Consider the following 22814-nt stretch of genomic DNA (forward strand, 5'->3'; position numbering starts at 1 on the left):
CGAAAAAAGATTTGGTTTTCATCAACATAAAACCATTAAAAATATTTATTATATACTTATATTTCTATTATGTGCTTTTAGTATCAAAAGTTAAAATTTAAACTTTTTGTTTATACATTTAATAAATTATAAGTTTTTTTTTTGGCTAAAACCAATTTACTGTAATAATCCAGAGCTTCGTAAGAGCGCAGGCGAAGTCAAACACACACACACACACACACACGCATAAGCCTTCCTACGTCGTTCGTAAGTCTTTAGAAGAAAAATCAAGTTTCACAAGTGAGCCCACCTCCCCTTGATACACCCCCCTCCCCATCATCATCCCAACCTTTGTTATGACCAATTTCTCCTCCCCCCCCCCCCCTCCTTCCTTCCTGCTGTAAAGTTGTTAGTTAAAGAATTTTGTTTGGCCTACTCAAGCAGCCCTCCACAACAATCATATATAAAGCCTTTTGTACACTTTTTCTTAAATGTTACACTTACACAATAAAAGGCGTTGAAAGTGAACTATTGGTGATTTGAACGCTAGTGAAGCTAAAAATAGTGTTTTTTTTTAATAGATAAAAGTGATTTATTTTAAGCTGCTAAATGCTTGATAATGATGTTAACTCAAGATCGAATGTTGAGTGAAACGGTGAGTTTTTTTTCACTCTTCCTCCCCCAGCCCCAATGATATTTAACTTACCCCCACCCCCCTTTATCTTAATCGTAGGCCTACTTAAAATATTATTACGTGTGTGGGAAAGAAATTTTTTCATTGAAATCCAGTTTTAAAGAAAGTTCTTTTAGGCCTTTTTTAGCATATATAAATGAACTAATCTAATCTTTTAGAATACTGGGTTTTAATAAGGTTTTGATTTTATATGTATAAAAAATGTAAGTCAAAAAATAAATAATCAAGGCCGAATGGAATAAATGTGTCATGGAGTTTTATTATTCACTTGAACTCTGTATATAAAGTCACAAGGGCAGATTTAGTTTATAATTAGCGCAACAATAACAAGTTTTTTCTACGAATAAAAAGAACAGTAAAATGTAGTACAATAAAAATATGTTTTATATTTATTTAAATAGAAGAAAAGTGTAGTCACTAAATCAATAAAAATAATATTTCATTCAATATAATTTTACTTGAATCTTACACCAGATTTTCATGTTCTCTAAGAAAGTAAAACACGCAGTGGGCTAATGTAACGATCCAATGTTAGAAACCTATAAATTGACGATAATTTTTCCCTTGTCATAATACCCACGAATAGATGTGTTTCTAATGAAACTGATGTGTTTAGATAAAATGAAGTTTACATACCTAACCTTTTTTTTAAAGTAAGCTGAAAATCTGTAAAAACAAGGATGACAACATCCATAAAAGCAAAGCACTGAAACGGTAGGACAAACGGACACTAACACTTGTATAGTGTCAGAACTGAATAATCAGAATATAATGTATAAATGTCGAAGCAAAATTGTAAGTAAAATTGTTGAAAAACTGCTTGATACAGAATAATGTTCATGGACATACTTACATTTTTAGGACTTGATTATAGAGTTGCTTCGCTTATAATATTGTACTTTGTTGTCCCAGGAATCAGTATACCAAAAATCAGATCAATCGGATAATTAGATCACATAAAAATTTGTTGTTCAAAAAGTAAAAAAATTAACATGTTTAAAATGGACGTACGGACATTCTGGTAATGATTATAGAGTTGCTACTCTTTCTAAATCGTACCTAACTACTACAGGAATCACCATGCAAAGTTTGAAATAAATAGAACAATTCTAACATGCCTAAAATAGCGAAAAAAGCTATCCGTTACGGACGGACAGACGGACCTACCCTAATTATAGAAAAGCTTCGCTTAAAAAAAATACAAATATCAGGGAAAGGAAGTAAAAGACTAGTGGCGTAGCCCCTAGAACATGAAAAAAACACAATGCTATAAAAAAGTTGAATTAAGTACCATTCTGTAACAAGTAACTTAGGTAGGGAGGGGACAATGCCGGTTAAATTAATCTACAGCCATAAAATGTTACTATTTAACAAAGGAAGTATTTTATAAGTATACTTTTAATGTGAGGTTTATTTATCATCCATAAACCTATCCCTGAATTCATACAAGTAAGTACATTCATGAATTATGTATGTGTATGTGTGTGTTAGTGTGTCATACCAAAAGCCTTGAAACATATTTCACCTTTTTTTATATTCAACTAATTAAAGTAAAATTATATTATTACCATGGATCTAAAGGGATAAGACAATGGCCGATATATTGGTTTATATCCCTAAATTAACCCTTCCACCTATTGATTACAATTACTTGTTGATACGTTTGGACACTCAACTGAATAAACCATCCAATCAAAAACTAATAAAAGTCCCCAAAGTTTTTTAGACAATGAATAAGAAAACTCTGTCATAAAACTTTGGGGACTAGTGTAATAAACAGCCCATTATCACCTACCACCCTGATTGTTACCTACCACTTTGTTACAGATATTTTGGAAAATTAAACGCTTTATAGAAGTACTAGCGGCTTCGCCCCTAGCCTCTAGGGGCTTTGCCCCAAGAGGTTTGATCAAACCAATTTTTCGTATTTTAAATTTAAAATAAAAAATAAAACAAAAATTTTTTTGGGGGGGGGGATTTTTTTTTTTGGGGGGGGGGTCGACCCCACTATTTTAATTTTAGTATAAAATTTTTTATTTTTTTTTTTTTTGGGGGGGGGGGTATTTTTCATTTTTGGGGGGGTTAGGGGTGTCCCACCCCCCAAGAAAATAGTTAAAAACCTTTCCGGGAACTATGAGAAGCTACCCTGTAAAGGAGAACCCGATCGGTTCAGCGGTTAGCGAGATCCTTCGCTACAAACAAACAGACAAACACACAAATACACAAACACACAAACAGACAGACATCGTTCTACTTTGTATTATAGATTATTATAGGGTAGGTTTCATTATATTTTGAGTAGGAAAACACTCCCATTTGATAAATATAAAGGATTCTATATAAAAGTAACATGATGTTTGTATGTCTTTGTTTTTTAAACGAAGTGGCTTGCTAACCGCTGGACCGATACGGTTCTCCTTTAAATGATAGCTTCTTATAGGCTCAGGTCCCAAATAAATTTTTACTTTTTCTTTTTAAATCTAAAATCTAAACCTCATGTGCACCTAAAAGTGTCTGGGGTCGTAGCTGCTAGTAAATACTTAAATGATCAATTTAACACTAAATTATCCTGTGCAATTTGGTCCAAAGTACGGATTTCAAATTTTGTAAAGTTTTTTTTCTCCTGTCAAACCAAAAGATAACAGATCTAAGAAACTTTGATAATTTTTCTCAACATCAGTTTTTATCAGGGATCTTTAGGGATAAGACAAAGAACGATAAATTGATGTATGCCCTTAATGATGATCAGCACAAATTTTTATAGATTTAAATCATTGGTTGAAAATTTTGGACAATATTAAAGGGACTGTGAACGTAAATTTTTCTCATCCTAATATCAAATCTTAACATTATCTCATTCATAATATCTCACAGATAGAGCAAAACGCGCTTTTGTTTGCTTAAAAAACGGCTTTTTCCGACGATTTTTATAAGGTACAGGGAAAGGAAAGAATTTTCCGTATTATATAAAATGTGCGTTAAATTGCTTTTTTCTCCCATTATAGCTAAAATTAAACTTTTTCACATAGTTCATGATTTTTCCTAACGGTTAAGCTGACTTTTAACATAATCCTTGCATTAAACCAATGTATAGTTACTTAGAAATTGATAAAATAAGCAATATTTTTTATTGAAAACCAAATACAATAACAAACCTAGAAACAGGTTTTTTTATTAGTATCCCATTAACTTTAGATGGCCCATCTCTCGCCCACCTTTAATTACAAATTTGTAAATAATAAAGACGCAATATTTCTTTATAAACAGTCTGATAAAAGTGTAAATTAATTCTCCAAAGTGGGTTATTTATTGTCCAACACAATAAAAAAGGATATTATTATTTTAAATAACCTATGAGATTCAACCCTTTGTAGACAGTGAGGTATTTTTTTGTGAATAATACGAATTTAAAATAGGTCTTTATTACCTAATTACTATGTTATAAAAAAACTAATTGGCAATTTTATATCATAAAATAAATCCTTAACAGTAAGTAAATTGTTTCAACTATATATGACAAGTTAAATATCCCTACAAACATTATAAGAAACAAAAACGTTCAGATTTTCCCTGTTTTTTCCTTTTTCCCTCCCAAAATACCATAAAATCAAGGCATTATTCCTGGATATTTTTGTTAATAGGACGTTTTTGGTTGATCAGTGTAGTGAAATGTGCTTAGAAAATGTTAAGATTTGATGATCAGATGAGAAATTTTTACGTTCACACTCCCTTTAAATTAGAATCAAACCATTAAAGGGGTAGTTTCACGAAATGCATTTGAACTTAATTTAGTGAACCGCATATTTTGTCCTGGTTAATTGGTTAAACTGCATTTTAATGGCATATAATTGAAAGAATTTCAATTTTCTACCACGTAGTTTTTAAAATATCAAGACTTGAAAATCGTCTTTTTAAATTGCATATATCATAAAAAGACGATTTTCAAGTCTTGATATTTTTAAAACTTCGTGGTAGAAAATTTAAATTCTTTCAAATGTATGCTATATAAATATAGTTTAACCCATTAACTAGCAAAAAATATGCGGTTCACTTAATTAAGTTCAAATGCATTTCGTGAAACTAACCCTTTAATACAAGTAACCCAAGTTTTAGAGTACCTATACAACTTACTTGGTCCGTCAGTCTGTCGGATATGCTACAAAAGTAATTTCTATTAATATGTACAGGTTTTATGCTTTTCTTATATTTATCCTATCATTATCTTTTTTCTGTCTCTCTCCGTTCTCCGTTTATGACATCTGAAAATCTGGTCCGTTTGTATATCTATGTTTTTTTTGTGCTTCACTACGAGTACGTATGGATGTTGTTATCCTTGGTTTTAATTTACTTTTTTCTCTTTCATAAAATTACTAAACTGCTTTGTTCTAAAGACAAGAAAGAAATAAAGATAGAAAAAAAACATTTCTGTAACTTTCATTTTTTCCTTTCAATTTTGCATAAATAATTTTTTGGTTGCTGAAATAAATACAAGAATGACTACATCCATGGATAATAAGTAATGTTTGTTAATTTAAGTGATATTCATATTGGTGAAATTAACCATTAATGATCGGGTTGAAGGGGGGGGGGGGGGGGTTCGGGCGTTGAACCACCTCTTATTTTCTGTGTGCGAAAGATAGTGGGCTATAACTAAGTGATTTTTTTTAATATGGGTATGAAATTTGAATTTTTGAATATCTCCATCCTGAAGGGCACGCACAGGATTCCAGCAAACCTGGCAGAGTCATCCAGGTAAAGAGCAAGAATATTTTTTTACTTAAACAAAGCATTTTTCCTAGCAAAACATTAAAATATCCTATTATAGTACATCCTATGAAATTTCCGGTTCCAGGTATGATCCTGCAGGTCCTAGACGTTACTTTAGCCGGCCAAAAGTTTCACTATAGTTTAGCCAGAGTAGATGGTAATTTGGTGTTAGATCCAAGTAATAATAATTGCATTGAAATAATAGGGTAGATTCGCTACGAAAAAGTAGGGTATTAGCTGTAAAGAGAAGTGGTGAAGAGGTGATCGCCTATAATATAATACAATATAATGTCATGGCCTATTAAGCCTTCCTTTTTTCAGAAGGGGGGGAAAAAGGACAGGGGTAGAATGGTTTCAAGTTTTACTGAAATTCAGCAGTATATTTCTACACTCTAAATATCTCTTAGTTATGAATAGTTGAATTTCTTAGGATAAAGTTAGCTTTCTAAAAACTATATATAGTCAAAAAATATTCATCGAGCTATGTCTTGAATATATCTCGTTTATAACAAAACGAAAATAATGGTTTTTGTCTGCTAAATATCCCTTTTTTAAGTTTGACGAAAAGTGGAATCAGAAGAAATATCTAGATATATTAAATCTATTCTGCTAGAGAACTTTCACCGCATATTTCGCCACCATAGTCATAGCGAGTGTTCCTACAATGTCATTAAAAACCAAATTTTTATTCTCTTTTGGATGTAAATAAATATTGTCTGGTTGATTTCAAAAGTTTCAGATAATTAATGTAATGCTATCAGATATAAGACTAGCAGCTACGGCTCTATAGGCGTCTAGGTGCACTTGTGGAGAGGGGAACTGAATTAGATAACCAATTTTAGATTTTCAAAGAATGGGGTGGGGGAAGGTCCTTTGGTACAAAAAGATAGACAGACATCCTGTTACTTTATTATAAGGATAATTTAAATTACACATCATTTTGAATTATTACAAAATATATAGATATGCCCATTTGTTAATTGCAGTGGCGTTCACAGCAATTCACCAGGGGGATGAGAAACGTTTAGGGTTTGTAGGGAATTGAAGGCAGGTCTTCGGAATTTCATACATTAGGGTGATGTTGAAACCCCCAAACACTCTCTTACCGCACACCACTGAAATAAGTGTACTTTTCTTCAAATGCATTAAACCTAGTAAATAAAAAGGTACTCTATTCTGCATGTTTAGTAAAGTTTTAGTTTTTCTTTCTGTTCGTAGTTTAAACATTATCGTATGAACATCTCACTGTTGGTCTAAGTAAGTAGATCGTACCACCAACCTAGATTTTAGAAGCGAAGTTACTACATAAATAACGATGTCCGTACGTCCATACACAATTTCATATTGGGATGGTAAAGGCATGTTCTATGCTATTTTAAAGTGTAGATTAATTCTAAGAAAATCAAAGCTAAAAAGTTTGTACTGTTTTAGAGATCTTTATTCATATAAAAAGTCAAACGTTTTTCCATTTCCTTTATAAACTAACAAATCATCAAATCACTTAAATTCAGCCTTTCAGGAAAGCTCTTTATAATCTCATCATTGCTGCGTTATTATTAATTTTGAATGGAATTTAATTTCTCAACCTTGATGCGGTGAATCCTTTTTCTTTATGAAGTGAATAAAAAGAAAGAGATTTAGAGTCATGTCTTTTACAATGGACAAAAATGCCAATGTTTACTTTTTCGTAGCGTAGCTACTGTATAATTAGGTAAGTCCTGACGTCTGTCTGATTATCCGTGTCCAAACGTTGTGTGTGCTGATCCTGAATATCCAGGGATCTAAAGGGATAAGACAATTGAAATAATACATACTCCACACTCCCCCATTATGATAAACAAATAAAATTAATCTAGATGGAAATGTTTCGACACTTCTAGTTTATAAAACTCAACTAGCGGCTTCGCCCCTAGCCTTTAGGGGCTTTGCCCCAAGAGGTTTTATCAAACTAAATTTTCGTGCTTTAGATTAAAAAAAAAAAATTGGGGGGGGGGGGGGTATTTTTCATATTTTTGGGGGGGTTAGGGGTGTCCCACCCCCCAAGAAAATAGTTATAAACCTTCCTGGGACCTATGAGAAGCTACCCTGTAAAGGAGAATCCGATCGGTTTAGCGGTTAGCGAGATCCTTTGCTACAAACAAACAGACAGACAAACAAACAGACAGACAGACAAACAAACATCGTTCTACTTTGTATTATGATAAATATTCAAAAAAGTCTTTAAAGCTTTTTAAGCCAAAAAAAAGGGAGAGAATGTGGTCTTAGAACTCTTATACCATTGTAATTTGCAAATTTATGTCCACACTTTCCATATGAATAAAACATACTTATATATTAACTATAGATCTGTTATTCTTATTTTGTTTAAAATACTTTTATAACTTCTACTCGACTCATGTTTTAAATTATCCTTGTTTTTTTAACTTTGTTTTTTTTTGCTTAGCCATTTTTTCTTAAGTTAGTGTTTTCCAGTATGGCTTCAAACAAATTAATATCCGCTGGATTAAAAACGATTCTCCGCCATTCTGAAAAATTATGTATAGCATCGTATTACAGACAATTTTCTATCTATAATACAAAGTAGAACGATGTCTGTCTGTTTATTTGTAGCGAAGGATCTCGCTAACCGCTGAACCGATCGGGTTCTCCTTTACAGGGTAGCTTCTCATAGGTCCCGGGAAGGTTTATAACTATTTTCTTGGGGGGTGAGACACTCCAACCACCCCCCAAAAAAATGAAAAATACCCCCCAAAATTTTTTTTTACAAATTTTTCTTTAAAATCTAAAATACGAAAAATTGGTTTGATTAAACCTCTTGGGGAAAAAGCCCCTAAAGGCTAGGGCGAAGCCGCTAGTAAATTTAAAATTATATAATAGAAAATAATACAACTAGTACCTGTTTTGTTTTACCAAGATTCGGCACCTCTGTTCTAACAAAACTGGTTTTAAATCTTCATTTTTCATTTTACTAGCCGCGAAAAGCTGTCTATAATAAGATACGACAAATAACTATTCTTCTATACTATTGTCCTATGCATAAAGTTGTACGGTTTTGTCTGTCCGTTAATATCTCGCTAAATGCTATATATATATTGATTTCTCCATTTCAGGGTAGATATAAATAATAGGATCTGGGCAGATTTTCGGCTATTTTTTTCTTTAAATTGTGAAAGTCCCTACTCCTACCTAGACGATAGAGGCGCTCTCAGAAGATTAAAACAAGAACAATTATATTAAGAAGTGTCACAGCGAAAACATTTTTTATGAAAGAAAATCATACACTCAATATTTGGATGATATGAAAGATTTTTTCTGTCTGTTGCTTAAAATTTCGATAACTACTGAACCGATTGAGGTCTCCATTTTATGGAAGCTTCTTATAGTTCTCTGGAAGGTTTTAGGCTATTTTATTTTTATATCTAAGGTTTAGGCTTTTTTCATACTTTCCTTTACTCCTTCGAATACAGATCTTAGGAGCGAAGCAACTAGTTATTAATAAGTAAACTAATATCGTCAAATTCATTAAAATATAAATTTTGTTTTTGTAAAAAAAGAGATGTATAGTATGTATGTATAAATTGATTCTTAATATAGAGTATTTAAGCTTTAAAAAAAGAAGAAAGTTTTGGTATAATTTATATGTACTGTTTTGGTACAAGTAAAATTCACGGCTTGGCAACTATGTCTCAAACTTCTAAAGTACCTGTCTCTCTAAAAGTCAGGTTTCCAAGGTCATATTACGAACCAACAACACGCACCGACAGACAGACCAACACACAACCATTACACACACGCGCGCGCCACATATACTTGCCCTTATAACAAGTTTATTATCGTCATCATTATATTGGGTGTCAAACTAAGGGTCAATGGTCGAAATCAACTTTTTTTTTGCTTTTACAAATGTTAATTAAGCAATGAAATGAAATAAAATGAAATTTGGAAAAGCAAAAAATCTGGATGAGATGCTAAAAAAGGTTTTCTGAATAATTTTGCACCATTTCCGTGTTTTGAGATATAGACAAAATATCCTTGCCTTTGTGCGCGTGTGAGGGGGGTGGGGGAAACGTAATACCGTTGTTCGGGGTCTTACAGGCATATATACACACACACACACACATACACACACACACACATATAATTATCACTTAACGTTGTTGAACTCCTAAGACTTAGTTCTGGTTTTGTATTAGTGGCATTAAGATGCGTCAATATTAAAACGTTGGTTTAATACATGTGCAATAAAAATATGTGTTAAAAAGTGCTATTTTCTGAAGAATAAAAGTTAATAAAATCAGCGGTTTAGTGAATAAATCAAAAAATGGAAATAAAATCCGCCAATTTAGAGTGTAGTAATATGTTAAGACAGAATATACAGAATGATGAAATAGATGCAAATTGTATACCTGTTACCGTGCTAGAGCTATCACCCCCGAGAAGCATTAGATATAAACCCAAAAAGGTTCGAATATTTTTTATCACATAAGGAATGATCGAAAGATATAAATAAATCGCTAAGAATGATATTCTTTTGGATAGGTTATTGGAAGTATTTTAGTGTGTTTTTTTTAAATCAAAAACAAAATAGCCTAAAACCATCTCAGGTCTTATAGGAAGCTTCCCTTGAAAGGAAAACTCAATCAGTTCAGAAGTTATTGAAATCATAAGCTTTAAACAAGAAAACCTTACTACTTTATATGATAGTGTATCTGTATATCATATAAGCATAATCGTGTGTAATGGGGAATCTACCACCCCATTAAACCTCTAAAACCAGTGCACGCCATTGTCTGTAAATTTACAAAAAAAGTTACAACCATTTTAACCTTATATTTTTTATTTACTTTGACTTACCCTAATGAATAAGTTGCTAACATGAAACTCATTTATTGGTCAGTTCGTTCATCGATCGAGTAGGAGGGGAGGGGATGGGTGTATCGTTATTTTTGTTATTAAATAACATGTTATCTGGTGTAACATCCAAGTAATTATATATCCCTTTTAAGTTGCTATTCAATGTCTATTTTGTTTTTAAAAGCGAAGCTTTTCTAAATATAATTAGGGTCGGTCCGTCCGTACGTCCGTCCGTCCGTCCGTAACGGATTACTTTTTTCGTTAATTAAGGCATGTTAGAATTGTCCTATCGATTTCAAACTTTGCATGGTAATTCCTGCAGTAGTTAGGTACGATTAGAAAGCGTAGCAACTCTATAATCATTACCAAAATGTCCGTACGTTCATTTTAAACATGCTGATTTTTACTTTTTTAACAACAAATTTTATATGGTCTAATTATTCGATTGATCTGATTTTTTGTATACTGATTCTTGGGACAACAAAGTACAATATTATAAGCGAATCAACTCTATATTTAAGTCCTAAAAATGTAAGTATGTTCATAAACATTATTCTGTATCAAGCAGTTTTCAACAAATTTACTTACAATTTTGCATCGACTTTTATACATTTATATTCTGATTATTCAGTTCTGACACTATACAAGTGTTAATGTCCGTTTGTCCTACCGTTTCAGTGCTTCGCTTTTATGGATGTTGTCATCCTTGTTACTTCAAATATTTGCACATGCAGATAAAAATCTTCTAACTTAAAAAGATGTAGATCTCAACTGAGTAACATAGTAACTAAAAACTAAACCGGAAAAGTTGTTTTTGTAATTACCCTCATAAATATACCTATTCACTAGCGGCTACGCCCCTAGAAGCCTCTAGTGGCACTTGAAATGTTTGGTTTTTTGTTGCGTTCAAGTTTCTACGATATGTTGCGTAAATAAATATACTTAAATAAAAATTTCGATTTATTATTATTTCTCTTGGGAGGGTGGTGGTACCCTACCCCAAAATAGTTATAAACCTTCCCGGGACCTCTGATAAGCTACCCTGTTAAGGAGAACCCGATCGGTTCAGCGGTTAGCGAGATCCTTCGGTACAAACAAACACATAGACATCCTGTTACTTTAGTATAAGGCTAAGGCTTTCTAAAAAAAATATATGGTTTTTGAGTTATATTTTTTTGTATTTTTATTATTGTCCTAGCAAGAAAATGTGATATATGAATTATTTAGCGACAGTTTTTCCTTAAAGCTTGATATGGCAGCTGCCAATCCCTTGGTGAGCTGAAAGCTGTTTACAATACCACGCGAGAAATAACTATTACAATATTCATATTTTAAAGTAGAAAAAAAGTCTGCATTTATTCATAACTTTTCTCCCACTTATTTTTATTTTGTTGTACTTTTGAATTTGAAAAAAATACATAATTGTGTTTACTAAAATTAAAATGGTTTAATTTAATTTCTTTTTCGTGGTTAGTTGTTTGTAATTGATTTTTTTGTAGTTGAAAAAATTGTTGCGTTTTTTGAGGGTTAAATGACTAAATACTGCGTTACGCTTTTTAATTAAAATTAATTGGCTTTGCAGCCGTTTATCTTCGGTCGTTTGGCTGCGACAATTGTTATCAGTTGCGGCTCAATAAATCTGCTGTTACCGTAACCTAATAAGTATATTAACAGTACCTTTTTTCTTTAGAAGATTTAAAAAAAACTTTTTCAAAAAATTATTTTCAATTTTTTCCATGGAAGGATTATTAAAAACACTTTTTATGTTGTACAAGAAAAATAAAATACCTCATCGTATTATAGACAGCTTTCTACGAATAGTAACACAAAAAAAATAATTATTTTTGTTGGACACGAGGGGTTGAAGGCCCGGGACATCAAAACTGGTTTAAATTTTATGATTTTTATTCTATTATTCGAGGGAAATTGCGTCAAACATAAAATTTATATGAAAAAATCACATGAATATGATTTTTTCAAATTACTATGATTATTATGCGATGATAACAAAATAAAGCAAAGCAAAATATAACATAATTTAATTCTATGACACTATGATGTATGATATAAATATTTCTTAAATGATATAAGAATTAATTTAAGAGTAGCTCCTCTCTCTAGAAACTCTAAAACAATAGAACATTTTAAATAACCACAAAAGAGGATCTTTCTTTCAATGAAAATTTAAATATTGATTAAAATTTTTTTAAAGTGTAGCTACTCATATAATAATCAAAGATATGAAGGGATAAGACAATGGAAGAAAAATTGGTATCTATCAGGGCTCAGCAGCCGCGCGTCAGCTGTATGTAAGCCTCAGGGAAATCAATCTTTTACAAATTTAAAACTCAGCTGCTAGTATAAACCTTACTCAAATATGGCAAGTCCTCTTTTTAAAGCATCCAACGAGATTTATGGATAAAAATGTAAAAAATACAAAAATAGCCTAATACCTGCTTAAAGGCAGTCTGACCGTCATAGTTGTTTTCTTGAAATGACAGAAAATTTTATTTTGATATCTAAAACTTAAAAAGAGAAAAATGTGAAAAATACAAAATAGCCTAAAACCTGCTAAAAAGCGGTCCGACCGCCATTGATGTTTTATAGCTAATTGGGCTCCTTTATAATGGGAATGTTGTCAAAAAAATTCAGCCTTTTATCTTTTATAGGAGAAAATCACGTTTCCCCCAAACTAAGACAGACGGACATACGGACAGACGGACATTTCAAATTATAGAGTAGCTTCGCTACTAATAACTAATCAATATTTAAGAAAAGTAGCAAAAGTTATTGAGTCAATGAATGAGGAAACACATTTCGTAATATTATTATTTAGGTACAATTTTAATTTACAGTCCAATTTCCCCAACCTCTTTGGATTTTTTGGATGTTGTCATTCTTGTTTTCTTAAAATTATTTTTTAAAATCTTAGTATTTAAAATTTAAAGACATTATGGCTTTAAATGTCCTAATCTAAGTCATCCCGTTAGGTATAATCAGAAATTGACAACATGATTATCATGAATAATAATTTAGCATAATTTCTCAGTCTGTCTGGCCATCCTATCATTTCTTATTACGTTGCCAGTGTATCATCACTACCCCATAATATCATATCCGCATTGGGTTTTATAGTTGGAAAATGGGCAATCCTAGAGGCATATAGGGGCGTAGACGCTAGTAGGAAGTAATAAGTCTAATGGTAAGAAAGAAGAAATAAAAGGAAAGGGGAATTCTGAGCTGTTGTAATAATATGCTGTTCTGATGCTTTAATACTGTATTATTCTCTAGCGGCTTCGCCCCTAGCCTCTAGGGGCTTTGCCCCAAGAGGTGATACATTTTTTTTGTCGAAATCTGTAAAAGGAGCAAGGAAATCTTCTACAAAAAAAAGGGGGGGGATTTTTTCTTTTTTTTGGGGGGGGATGGGGGTGTCCCACCCCCCAAGAAAATAGCCTAAAACAACCACAGGGCCAGTAGGTATATTCCATGAAGAGTAGAATCCGATCGGTTCAGTGGTTACCGAGATCTTAAGGGACGGACGGACGGACAGACAGACAGACTTCGTTCTACTTTGTATTTTAGATTGTGGGGAAGTTAATGAACACCTATAATAATACCCTTTGATTTATTATGATAATATCATTTTTACCCGGATTTACTTTCATAGAAAGCTTGTCTATCTGTTCTAAAATCAGAAGTTGATGGATAGGAAACTTGACTGGAGAAAATCGCCCAGGAATCTTAAGGGATAAGACATAGGACGACAAATTGATAAACATTCCCAATAATGGTAAATCAAATTACTCTTTCTTTAGAATAAAATTAGTTTTTAAAATGTTTGAACGCTACTAGGTATTGAGAAGAAAATTACATAAGAGTACCCAAAGTTTTTGAGTTTCAAAACTTTTGGCACCAGTGTAATTCAAAGTCAATTGCCCCAATTTAAAATACTGTAAATCTATAAACTGAACTATTTAGACAACCAATCCTTTGATGATATAATTGTTGTCTGGAAGTCTTAACTGTTTCTGAAACTGTATGGCAGCTGTTAATTGGCCAAGGAATTCCATTCTTAAACTATAATGTGATGCTTCTGACACATTTGAAGTGGTGTCTTTAGTTTGTTGCGGTTTTAGCCTATTTCTCGATCCTTTCCCCCTGAAAAAGAACTGATTATGTAAAACTGTTAAGTTGCTTGGGGAGGAAATACCATCATCCAGGGCTAACACCAAGTGTGCATTCAATGCCGCTATTGTTTCATTTTAAAAGTAAAACGGTTTTTGGCTGAAGCGTAAGATCTCAATAACTACTGAAATGAGTTCTCTATTTTTGTTTAGCTTCACATAGGTCCCGTGATGGTTTTAGGCTGTTCAATTTTCAGATTTTAGTCTTAGAATGGTTTTAAGTAATTTTTCTAGCACCTTTTAATACAACGCCCCTAGATGCTACGGGCGCAGTTACTAATATTAAACAAAAGAAAACATCATTAAAATGGCATATGATAACTACTGCATAAATTCTCATTACTATTTTCTTTACTGTGATTTTAATACTCCTCATAACTTATTTTGGGGCCATGTGAAGGAAACAAAGTTGCGGGTTTCGTCGTTTTTTTCACAGTAGCGTTTGTGAGGTCATTTTAGGTTAGGTGATTGCCCCGCAGGGGCTAGAAAAGGAGAAAAAGCTACTGTGAAAATATGACGAAATTGTTTGTTATTGTGTTTTTTATCGAATATGAAACATCATGCGGATATGAAATCACACCAGGCTAACACTTATATTATAGCTATCAGACCAATTATTTATTGAGCTAGTTGTTGCTGCATTATTCCTGTTTACTGCTAAAGGTTTTGAGAAAATAACCTAACTTCAGAAATAGCCTAAAACATTTCTTAATTGAACCATTTAAAGCTTTCTAGAGTTTCTTACGATTGCAGGGTCTTGTTGATGCAAATCATAACAAAATTTTATGGAAGGGAAGGGGACATTGGACTGTAAATTACACTGGTACCCAAAGTTTTATATCACCTTTTTTTTCGTTGGCACAAAACTTTCATTACTTTTATAAAATTTTTATCGATTGGGTCCAAACTACGTGAGTAAATTAAGTTCATAGAAGTTAATAGAATGAAATACGGAACATTTTGGAGATATACAGAGACAGACAAATAGACAGACATTGTGAGGGATCTTAAGCTTTATAGAAAACGCTTTGTGCCTTAAAAAACGATTTTATTAATATCTGATAAAACTCTAATCGGAAGCTAATAATTACTCTGTAATAAAATCTAGTATTTTGTCATACTACAATGAACACAGAAATATGAGTGACGTCATTTTATATACGATTATTAATTATCAGTAGCGCAGCTTCTCTATAATTTTGGTATGGCATTACTTTTACCTCTAGATTATGCCAGTTTATCTTACAGTAAATTTAATATTTATAAAAATCCTATTGTTAGAATATTGTCATATCTTTGTAGTAATTTGTTATTATTTTTTTTATCAAAACTCTTATCATTTTGTAATCTTGCTTCGCTACTTTTATGTCTGTTTTTTCATACGCAAAAAAGATGCAACTTGTTTTACATTCTTTTTATGAAATCATCAAATGAAAAAAAATCTAGGATAAAAAGGAAAAAATCCACGGAATTTAATAAAATACATCAAACCAATAATAACATTAAAAACGATAATAATAAAGTAACTTAAAAAGTCTTCAATTTCATGAATTAAAAAACATGTTATACAATGTATGTCTAGTAAAATCTTGTAAACAGCTGTACCCACTACCCCACTATTTTTGGGAACTTTAAAGTTTATTATTGTATTACTGAACCTAGAAAGGTCTTTTGCAGGTAGGGGGGTGGGTCTATTTTAGCCACCCAACACCTAGAGGCTAAAGCGAAGCCAATTCAAAATATTTCAAAAAATAATGCACAATTTTCAGGTTTAATATCTCTGTAATTTTGCACTTTAAATTTGCATGTATAAATAGTATTACATTAATCTAAACATATTATAAAGTCACGAAACTACCATTAAACAAGGATGACAAAAACCATAAAAATCAGACAAATATATGAAAAAATATGTAGTTTCAAAAATTACTTAATTACAGGATGTTCAATATTGACAAACTTACATTTTAAGAATTAATTACAGATATATCTCGCTTAAAACATTATGCCTATAATCGTCCTAAGAGATTGAAAAGAATGTATATCAGTAAGTAATTTTGAAGAACAAAATATATGTTTAAAATGGCTATATGGACTTTCTGGTAATGATCATAAAGTTGTTACACTTGCTAAACTGTCACAGGATTCATTGTTCCAAGTTTGCGATAATTAGGACAATTCTAACATGCTAAAATTAACAATAAGAGTTATATTCACAGATACATCACTAATTAATATTTTTTAGTTTCTGAATTTTTTAAAAATCTATAAAATAATTAACAAAAGGTTCATACCTACATATTAATTATATAGTAGCCACATAACAAAAAAGCACACACAAACATTTGAAAATGCGCACACAAGCACGTTTAATTGCTTGCGCGCTAAAGATGATTTTCTGCACCATATTTTCTTGCAGTGTGTGTTCACTTCCACATTGTTTCATATTCGCAAAAGGCACATTAGCAATGAATAAGAGGGGATTTTCAGAGAGAGGGAGTGGTCAATGGGCTGTTTTATTACACAAGTCCCCAAAGTTTTATAATATCGTTAACTTAACAACATTTGGGACTTTTATTACATTTCGTTTGGTTGGTTTATTAAGTTGAGTTTACAAACATTTCAACCACTAATTGTAATCTACAAAAGGGGATGTTCATCAAATCATCAGCCATTGTCATCCTTTTTTATCCCTGGGTGATCTTTATTGTCTAATGGAGATTGATTAGTTTAAGCTGTTCAAATAATATGAAGCTATTATGATTTAATAACATAAACATGTGCGGAAGGGAAGGCACAACATTTTCTGCAATAAACTTGCTAGCATAATGTTTATACATAACAGTAACTTTACACAGTTATGTATATTTTTCACATGATTTGTTGCTTAGGATCCAGGGAGGGAGGTGACTAGTCCCCAAAATTTTATAATAATATTGTTATTCGTTGGCGCAACAACTTTAGGAAATTTTGATTGGTTGGTTCATTAAATACAGAAGGGTTTACTTTGTGTATCGTCATTAGGAATATACATTATACATCTATTTAAAAAAAGAAGAATCAATTATATTTTGCTTTAAAGGAACACTGTTTGGAAAAATGGGCGTGGTGGATGGGTGCCTGGCCCATTATAGTGCTATGGCCCTAAAATAACTGGTTGCTGGAGCTATATTACAAACTTTTAGCTCTATGAATATAATAATCAATATATTACAGTAGATTATATGCTTCAATTAGCATTATTCAATGCTGTAACACCAATTTTTAATCTTCTTCGGGATTCTATTGAAGATAAAAGGGCAAATTCAATCTTTTAATGTTTGTTTCTATGGATTTTTATAGCTAAAGTCGTGTTAGGAAAAGTTAATTAAAAAAACATAATATTAAAAAAAATATAAGATTTAGTTTTTAAAAGAAGATAATAGAATATTAATTGCATTTTTTAATTTAGCACTAATACTTCATTTTAATCCAAATTGATAGAAAAATACAAGCCAACTCCCTTCCTACTCATACTACTTAAATTTGATATCAGAGTTTATTTAGAATGTCTAATTCCCGTTTTTTCATTAGGAAATGGATATGAAAATATTTCTTATCGAGTTAGAAGTATGATCATTATTAGGACAAAATGTTTTGAATATCATACTAATTACAGAGATATGACAATGGACAAATAACCAACTTCTCCTAAATTCTCATATATACTAATTTTCTTTTTGTGCCAAAAAAGATAAAATAAGGGTGTAGGTTTTCTTTTTCGCCCTATAATTATTTAAAATATGTTAACTCATGTAGTTATAAGATTCTAGCTATTGTCACCAGGGACGTTCATGCTTTTATTTTTGAGTGGTGTAAAATTAGAGGTTGTAAAGGTTTGAGGGAGGTAATCGTATATATTTTATAAAAATATTTAGGAGAATTAAATGAGGGATTTCAAAGTTTAGGGTGGTAAACACCCCTTACCCCCCCCCCCCCCCCCTTGGACGTCTGAGATTGTCATCTTCTATGTTTTTTTTTATTTAAAAATTATAAATAAGTGAATTTTATTCCAAATTCTAGATTTTTTTTTCTGATGTATTTTTATCAAAACCTGTATTACTATTCAATATAAATTCAAATAGTCAATCTTAAAAATGCTTTTAAATATCTTGATACACTTTAGTAGCGCAGCTACTCTATAAACTGTTGTATATTCTTAAGTTTATTTATACTGATGTCCATGCGCGGAAGAATCATAGAAATACTATAATTGAACACAGTAATAGTGTCTGACTGATTATGACGTAACAAAAAAAATTAGGCAATGAGAGGCCACTATAAATTTTACCATTGGTCAATAACGGCCTCTCATTGGCTAATTTTTTTTGTTACGTCATAATCAGTCAGACACTATTATTGTGTTCCTATAATTTTATTATAACAAAAGTGCTATATAACGTTAAGTGCTTGAGAATAATTGATTTCAAATTTTGTTTTAAGCTTGTTATAGCTTCGTTACTTATGGATATATTGTTCCTTTTTTTATCTATTATGCAACTAGTATTAAAAGTACTATTTATTTAAAATTCTACCTATCCAGTTTATACTTTTATCTATTATCATATTTTTGTATTCTTTAGTTATGTATCTAAAAATAAATTATATAATTGGTAGACTGGTAATTTAGAGAAAAAGTATTGATTAAAGTAAATTATGAAAAGATGAGCGTTCCCTTTATTAATATCCATGAAATTGCGGGGAAAATGTATAAATTCTCGCATGATAAAGGAAACTTTAAAATATTTTTTAGTCTCTCTTTAACTCTCTAGCTGAGTGTTCATTAAATTCTGCATATGTACCTTATCAGAATCGCATATTATTAAAACAGCACACACTTTGCTCTATCTTTAAAAGCATTCCCCCTATTACAATGTTAACATATTTATTTAGAACAAATTTGCGCGCGGCTGTGATAATATGCGGAGGAGAATGAACACCTTCACTGTATAGTGTATATAACCTCTGAGAGAAATTCAGAGCCTCTCTTTGGGCTCTGGGAGCATTTTTACTTACACAGTGTGGTAATGGATATGTCAATAAATAAAACATAAAAAATAGGTTATTACAGAAATAGAAAATACAGTAAACTAAGTATTGGTACCCAAAGTTTTATTGAAACGTTACCTCCATTTGTTGATCATTGTCTTATCCATGAAGATCCCCGATTAAAAAAAAACAGTTTTTTTATAACTCAGATATATATATGTACGGTTGAACGGAATAAGATATATGTCACATTTGTTTATAAATGGTATGATTTAAAAAAAAACTATTGCTTAAAATCTAAAATGATATGATAGTAGCTGCCAAAACGGTATTTTTAAATGCTTTTTAATTCATTAATGTTATTTTTTTTAAAATCCGTTTTCATTGAAACTCTAAATAAAGAGAGGTATAGAGAAAAATTGAGAGAAGATATAAATCAGAAAGAGTTTTGTCTTTAAACACAAACATTTAAATAAATATTGAATTTGGTTTAGGTATTATTTTAAGTGATTTAAACAACAACAAAAATACTTATTATGTAATAATTTATCTAAGAAGTTGAAGATAGATGCCTTTTAAAATGTTTTAATAATTTATACAAAATTTCTAATTTTTCTCGAATGAATACATGCCATACTTTGTGATTTAGCTGTAATACCTGCCAAAACATCATTTCTACCTGTATTTTACCTTACTGTTTCATTTTCATCTAAAATATTTTAATAGCTGTGCCTCTTATGGACATAATTGTCCAAGTTTTTAAGCTTTTGAACGCCAAAATCTTAATATAACTTCTTTAGTATATACATAGTATTGTTTGTTTTTTATTTGTGTATTTCCTGTTATAGGTAAGTGTTCATACCAAAAAGCTTTTCATTTTGGTAAATTTTTAGACATGAGTGAGAAGAAAATAAGAATTTAATTGTGTGAAAGTAGACGAAAGGTTTATCATTACTAAGAATTACATTTATTTACAGATTTAGCATTGAAATAAACTCATATTAGATGGAATCTCCCAAAAAGCCAACTTTTTGTTGTTGTAAAGACATTAAGTTTGTGGTAGGCCCTTTACTTCCATATATGTATCACCTTTTCAACTCATCAGTGCCTCATATTACAAAAGCAAAAACTTTTGCTTAACCAAGGAAGAAAGAATGGGCTGTTTATTACACTAGTCCCCAAACTTTTATAGTGTTCTTATTCGTTGGTCTTTTATTGAAATTTAGTTGGTTGGTTCATTAAGTTGAGTGTCCAAGCGTTTCAACCACTAATTGTAATCTACAGAAGAGATAATTTTGTGAGTCAACATCGGAGATACACATCAATTTATTGGTCTTTGTCTAATCCTTTTAGATCCCTACACTAAACCCCTCTCTAATTGGCTTATCAACTTTTATTGAATTTTGATTGGTTGGTTCATTAAGTTGAGTTTCCAAGTGTTTTATCCACTTATTATAATCTACAGAATGGGTAATTTTGTGTATCAACATTGGAGATACACATCAATTTTTTGGTCATTGTCTTTTCCTTTTAGATCCCTATATTTTACCCCCCAATAATTCGTAGGCTACTGTGTGTTTTTACAATACTGTGAAACGCTATGCTGGTGTGCAAATTTGCGGTAATGAATGCGCTCTTTGTAATCGCCCTCCCACAGAAAATTCTCGTGAATATCAGGTTTGACTTTAACGCGCTTGTCATTCCAAATTTATTTTGCAGATTCTAAAAGTTTTTCATCATTTTTTTAGTTTTTTTGGAAGCTTCTTTGTGACTTGGACATTTGGACAATTGGGGGTTTCTCTCCAGGTGCTTAGTCGAGCACAGAAAATGGGAAAGGGTTTTTCGTGAGTTCATGTTTTACTTTAGATTATGCTAAGTTAAAATGGGCACAGGGAGTTCATGTGCTTGCTAGCAAGTTTTAAGAAAAGCACTTTTTTATTTGGATTAAAATACCCACAGTTAACCGCAACCAATAAAGTTGCGAAATAACTAATGACACTTTTTTAAACTTGTATTTTTTTTATATTTTGTTATTGTAAACTAACTAATAGAAAAAATTATGTTAGTAGCTGAAAAAAATTGCATGATTTCTCGAACCACAGAATTGAACCCCGACAACCCTACCCCCCCTTCCCCCCCACTCCGATCTGCTGTTATTGTTGTTTACAAGTTTCCTTTTCTAGCCACTGCGGGGAGCCCCAACCCTGCGGAGCTCCTTTGATTAACCCAACCTTACCTAAATTAAGCAGTAATATATTATTTTGGTTATGGTCTATTTCCAGTTAAGTTAAAATATTTTTAAAGAAGGTGTATCAACTTTTGTTTTTATGGCTAGCCGGTTCTTTTAGTAAGTAGTAGATGTAAAATTTTTCATAGAATTCAGATATGCAATCGGTTTTTTTGTAGACCTCTTATTTTTTAAGTAATTTAAGTTTTTAAAAAAAATAATTAAGTCGGTTTTAAGGTACTAAAACGCAACAAAATAAAAGAAGAAAATGGCCAGTAAGAACAAAAATAGTAAGATCTTTAATTTGACACCTTACTTTTAAAATTCTGTTGAGTAATTATTGAAAAAATCTATTTTTTTAACCTCGGTTTAATAAAAACTTTAGACCTAAATATTTTCTCAAACAGACATAAAAAACATGGGTTCATATATACCTTTAGAATCAGAAAAATATTACGAATCCATTGTAAGCAAAATTGAAAAAAAGTAAAAAAATTAAAAAATATAAAAATGGCCAATTGTATTTTTTGTTCTGGCAACACTATCGGCTTCCCTTTTTTACCCCCTCTTTACCCCCTCTATACCCCCTTCCCATTTTTATACCCAATTCAAAAGTTAAGACGTTGCCTGTACAATATAATATGATATTTTCATATAATTCCTTTTATTGTAGTTTATATACTATACTGTAAACTTTTTTTTTCAATTTTGCTTACAATGGATTCGTAATATTTTTCTGATTCTAAAGGTATATATGAACCCATATTTTTTTACTTGTGAAATGATAAAATTGAGTTCAAAGTTTTTATTCTTGTGGGTTTAAAAAAATCGATTTTTTCCATAATTACCTGACAGAATTGAAAAAGTAAGGTGTCAAATTAAAGATCTTACTATTTTTGTTCATAATGGCCATTTTCTTTCTTTTTTTTGTTGCATTTTAGTACCTTAAAATCGACTTAATTTTTTTTTTTTTAAACTTAAATTACTGAAAAAATAAGAGGTCTACAAAAAAACCGATTGCATATCTGAATTCTTTGAAAAATTTTACATCTACTACTTACTAAAAGGACCGGCTAGCTAT

At 31.3% G+C, this 22814-nt stretch overlaps 1 protein-coding gene across 3 annotated transcripts in view; it reads left to right on the top strand.

The window, feature by feature from the left end:
- The first annotated feature begins 400 nt into the window (after nt 1-400).
- Nucleotides 401-22814, top strand: part of LOC145333075 (DNA-binding protein D-ETS-4-like) — a 50949-nt gene continuing 28535 nt past the window's right edge. Inside the window, exon 1 of one of the 3 annotated variants that reach the window (XM_080178224.1) lies at nt 401-634. In XM_080178224.1, the coding sequence (XP_080034350.1) occupies nt 599-634 (36 nt within the window). In that variant the 5' untranslated portion in view covers nt 401-598. Of the gene's footprint in view, nt 635-9658; nt 9903-22814 lie in introns of those variants that run through there. The other 2 variants (XM_080178222.1, XM_080178221.1) reach the window with 2 other exon arrangements.

This window comes from Acartia tonsa, chromosome 12 (assembly GCF_053477335.1).
Source record: "Acartia tonsa isolate MP-2025a chromosome 12, ASM5347733v1, whole genome shotgun sequence".
Lineage (NCBI taxonomy): Eukaryota > Metazoa > Arthropoda > Copepoda > Calanoida > Acartiidae > Acartia > Acartia tonsa.